At 33.4% G+C, this 5,431-nt stretch overlaps 1 protein-coding gene across 1 annotated transcript; it reads right to left on the bottom strand.

The window, feature by feature from the left end:
• Positions 1-4,188: 4,188 nt before the first annotated feature.
• Positions 4,189-5,136, bottom strand: LOC141559745 (olfactory receptor 8B3-like). Its single transcript, XM_074297455.1, has one exon. It carries the CDS (start codon positions 5,134-5,136, stop codon positions 4,189-4,191), a length of 948 nt encoding a protein of 315 aa, XP_074153556.1.
• Positions 5,137-5,431: the final 295 nt, after the last annotated feature.

The raw sequence follows: 5,431 nt of genomic DNA, 5'->3' as shown, positions 1-5,431 counted from the left end.
GACTTATAAGGCTGGCAGAAAAGATTTATAGGCAAGGAGCACAGTCACAGCGAACAGGAGCAGGCCTTTGAAGCCACTGAATCAGCATCAATCAGTGACAGTAACAATAGCAGCAGCAATGGCTTACAGAGTCTCACTCCACAGATGGTAAGGGGGTTGATCATGGTCAGAAGGAGGTGTCTTTGCTAGCACTGCAGCAGGACTCTATTATTTTGTCCTCGGTCATAAGGATCTCCAGGATATAGTCCTGAGCACACAGAAGCAGTCCCAGAGCAAGGAGGACATTAGAACTTATAGCCACAATTGAACAGGACCCTGCTCGGAGTACCAGAGCAGAAGAGAGAGTTTATGTTTACTCCCAGACTAGAGAATAGGCCATAACAGTGGTAAACACACTTCTCCTTGGATTATTCCACTTTGGAAAAACTGATAACTTAGAAGATTCTTAGAAAATAGGTACACAAAAGCCCTGAAGCTTAGAACATTGCATCCTCTATCCTGGAAACAGAGCTCTATTTAAGAAAGATTTGAAAATAAAATAAGAGACTGGGGAAATGAGCAAATAACAAAAAAAAGATTATTATCATAGAAAGTTAATATGGTGACAAGGATGATCAAAACACAGTCAGTAGAAGGTGAAAATATCAAACCTCTCACATCCAAAGACTACAAGAAAAAGTGTGTCTAATTCTTCATGACTTAATTTGGGGCAAATTAATTAATCTTGGCAAAGGTACTGGAGTAGATTGTCATTTCCAATTCCAGCTAATTTTACATGTGAGGAAACTATAGGAAACAGAGTTAAGTGACTTACCTAGGATCACACACCTAGTAAGTGTCAGCTAGTGACAACTAGTAAGTATCAGAAGTTTGAAAGGAATTCATGTCTTCCTACTTTTAAGCATGAAGCTATGCAGTATACAATCTTACTACTTAGAGTCAAACGAACATAAATTTATAAGTCAAGAAATTGACTGAGGAAAAGAGGAACAAACAATAACAAAAAAGAACATGACCATAAAAAATTAGATATCATAAGAGGAAAGACCAATTCATAAAAATAGAAGAAAACAACAAAGTCAAAACAGTTAAATTAAAAAAGAATCAAAGAAAAATATAAATTGGTCATAAGGCCCAAAAATAAAGTTTGGAAGAGTTCAAAAACAATTTTAAAAATCAAATAAGAGTGGTATAATAATTAAGAAAAAATGAGAATGATGTGAGAAAAATATGAAAATAGAATCAACTTGAAAATCAGCTTGAAAAAGGAGGCACAAAAAATAAAGAAAATAACACCTCTAAAATCAGGAATTGACCAAATGATAAGAGAGGCACAAAAAAACACAAAAGAAAAGTATGCCTTAAAAACTAGAACTGGTCAAATAGAAAAGACATACAAAAAATAGCTGCAGAAAATAATTCCTTAAAAAATAGATAAGTAAGTAAGAGATAAGGTAAGTCATTCATAAAATATTATATCCAGCTAACTGTATATGGAGGGCCAAGGAGTTAGAATTACAACCAAGAATAAGCTACACAGAAAACCCAAATATAACACTGCAGCAGAGAAAAGGATATTTAATGAAATGGAGGACTTTCGAACAGGAGTAGCTTTTCCTGGAGGAATGCAAGTGGAGATCTAACTCTCTGCTAGATCTCAAAATGCGTAGTTCTAAGCTTAATGTTAGTACTCTTTGTTTAGAAAAGTTGCAACTTGTATGTCTATATATGTTTGCAGAGCTATTTGTGTTCAGTATGATTATTAAGGAGAATTTTATGAGTTTTTGCTTTGTGTTTATTATTTTATTAAAAAATTTAATTGGCTAAGGGATCAGTAAAAGGGAGGGTAAATTTAAAGAGGCAGAGATCGGAAGCAAAAGAGACTTTTGAGGAAGGAAAGAGTAAAAATAAATAGAAAGATAAATGGGGAGAGGGGAATTGAGATATAATTAGTGATACCATAACTAATTTAGAGGATCACAGAATAATTTACCTCTTAGATCTATGTGTATGGAAAGAATTTATAATTCTATTATGAATGACAGCTATTCTCAGCAATATAATTATCCAAAACACTACCAAGACATTTATGATTAAAAATGTTATCCATTTTTATAGAAAGAACTAATGGAGTCTGAATGCACACTGGAGTATACTTTTTGGTTCTTTATTTTTCTTTGGGATTTTTTGTCTGTGTTTTCTTTTAAAATGAGGCTAATATTGAAATATATTTTGCATGACTGCACATTTATATCTCTATCAAACTGCTTGTCTTCTCAAGAAAGAGGGAGAGAACAGAGGGAAAAAGAGAATTTGGAGATAAATTTTTAAGTGAATGTTGTTTGTCTTTATAGGTAATCATAAAAATATATATAAAAAACTTTTGAAAAAAGAAAAGAAAAAAGAAATCTTTAAACTGCATTATTGAAAGATTTAAAATTTTACCACACAAAGAATACCTAGAAGATATGACCTGGTGATTATAATTAGACATGAGAAACATATTACATTTTGAGGATTGAAAAATGACAAATGCTCACAATACAAATAATCAGGAAAATATAACTAACAAATTGTTCCAGATCTGGATGACTATCAGAGACTGAACTGTTAGAACTACTCAGATGTGTTTTTGAGTCATAAAAAAAATTAATATATTTTACCCTATCAAATCCACATCCAAGGTACATTGAATTAAAATCTTAAAAACATAGTGTTTCAGACAGGAAATTAAAATCATAGGAGAATGGAAAGTGGTACATAACAAATAATAACTGGCATTTAGAGACCACTTTAAGATTTGCCAAACATTTTTCCTATATTTTATCAAATGGTTTTCAGGACAACTTTTTGAACTAGTGTTGTTATTTCTGTTTTGATGTAGAAAACTTAAGCTGTGAGAACTCAGTTAATGTCAATTAATTACTAGATAGACTAGAGAGAATTTGAAATAAAATCTCAGCATTCTTTTATAATTCGCTATACTCACTTTCAACTACAAGAACTCTAAATTCTAAACTGTTCCTCAAAAAATGTTCAATTCTTCATATATAGACACATCTTCTCATGGGCATGTATTTAGCTTTCATGCCCAACATGAAAATGTTGAACAAGATGGCAAACATATTTTCACAACTTAGTGTCTTCCCATTCTTCCAATTAGCTTCTGATAAAAACTGTTGGGAAACAAAAATAAAAATTCATTTTCCATTCTAGGGGTTCACTCAATTTGACCAGGGAACAGAAATTTCCTTCAGGAGAGGTATATAAGTTATATCAACTTGTTCTAATCTCTCACATGCTATAACTATTATAAGAATATTTACTACTAGCATTTTTTTCAGAAAATAAAAACTTTTTCTCTTAAAACTGAAATCCATTAGTTATCCATTTCTCATCATTTCCTAGTTCTAAATAGCTTCCATTTTCACCATACTGAGGATGTTTAATTATTGTTCTGAGCCAGAGAAGTCAGTCCTATTGTATGTTTATTGTGAGAGTTAGAAAACATCTGTAGTAAAATAAATAAAGAGCTGTGCCTTAAAGCATAAGGGATTGGGTCAGGGAATATGACAGGAAATTACTTTGAATTTTGATATTAGGAACAAATTATACTTTTTGACACCTACCCTATTTTTTAAACAATTTTGACAGGAAAAAATAACAAAAATACAATATTAAAAGAGTCTGTAAGACCAATTATGATAGATTTGCTAGAAGATTGAAGGGGTTGTTTTATATCTCTATAAATTGGACACTTCAATATTTATCCAGAAGCATATCTTCATGTATTACCTTCCTAAGTTACTAATAAGCAATGGACAAAGGAGGAAAGATTAAGATATGATTTGATGATTGATTACATGGTAGTTTTTCCATTTTCCTAAAAGGTTACAGATCAAAGATTTATGAGGATATTAGAAGCCACATAGTCCATTTACAAATTAAAAAGACGAGCCTAAAAAGGAAATAGAGAAAGAACATTAGGATAAAATCCTAACCCTCTTACTCTAGACTCTTACACTTTCCACTTCATCTTTAAACTGAAAGAATTCCTACTGGTAGAAAGTTGGGCAACAGAGAACAGGAAGAAAATAATTTGGATAAGAATTCCTTCCTGAGTTAATTGCAATTAATCAAGGCAAAAAAAAAAAAAAAAGAAATCTTGTTCCTTGAGTTCAAAACAAATTATGAAAGTCCTGTTGCTGTAAACATTCTTCTCAAGGTTTTCTTCATGGCAGTCTGAACATCCTTATTCCTCAAACTGTAAATAAGGGGGTTTAGCATGGGCACCACATTTGTATAAAAGACTGAAGCTACTTTGCCCTGGTCCACAGACCCTGATGAAGATGGCTTGAAATACATGAATAAACCTGACCCAAAGAAAAGAGCAACAGCAATTATATGGGAGCTGCAGGTGCTGAAGGCTTTGGACCTGCCTTCAGTGGAGCTCATGCTCATGATACTGAACAGAATAAGAGCATAAGATGCAAAAATGGTGACACTAGGTACTATAATGTTAATGCCCACAACAATGAAAACTACCAGCTCATTGATATGGGTGCTGGTGCAGGAGAGCTGGAGGAGGGGGAGGATGTCACACATGTAGTGGTTTATGATGTGAGCATCACAGAAGACAAGTCTCAGCATACATCCAGTGTGGGCCATGGCACCAGCAAACCCCATTGCATATGCCCCACCCAATAGCCAAGAGCATACCTGATTGGACATAGTGACATTATACAGCAATGGATTACAGATGGCAACATAACGATCATAAGCCATTATTGTCAACACATAACATTCACAAATAACAAAAAAACAGAAGAAATAGAGCTGAGCCATACATCCTGAATAAGAAATAATGTTTTTCTTTAGGACAAAATTCATCAACATTTTGGGAGTAAAGACAGAAGAGTAGCAGAGATCTATGAAAGATAAGTTAAAGAGGAAATAGTACATAGGAGTGTGAAGCTGAGAATTCATCCTGATTAAAATGGTCAATCCCAAGTTTCCCATTATAGTGATCATATATATCCCCATAAACAGGAAGAATAAGGGTAGCTGGAGCTCTGGTTGATCTGTTAAGCCTGCAAGGATGAACTCAGTGACTGAAGAGGCATTTTCCAAAGTCATTTTCTTTCATCTTGAAGGATCTATGAGGAGAAGAGAAAAATTGTACTATTAATGGGGAGGGTGAAACTAAATGAACCTCTTCCCCATTTAAGAAAAGGAGTAATTCTGGAAATTTCTGGAAAGCATCAATACTATTCCATTCTATCATTCCAAAACTATCTAGGTAATTTGATTGGCTGAGCCACGGTCTCCAGGAACTTGATTAATGCAAAAAATTGTTCCTGAGATCTCCTGTGGAGTAATAGTTAATGTTCCTCAGATTCTAAAACAAAAAAAAAATCAGGAAAATGATAGT

The sequence above is a fragment of the Sminthopsis crassicaudata genome, chromosome 3 (genome assembly GCF_048593235.1).
Source record: "Sminthopsis crassicaudata isolate SCR6 chromosome 3, ASM4859323v1, whole genome shotgun sequence".
Lineage (NCBI taxonomy): Eukaryota > Metazoa > Chordata > Mammalia > Dasyuromorphia > Dasyuridae > Sminthopsis > Sminthopsis crassicaudata.
This window is presented reverse-complemented; position numbering and strand designations above follow the sequence as displayed.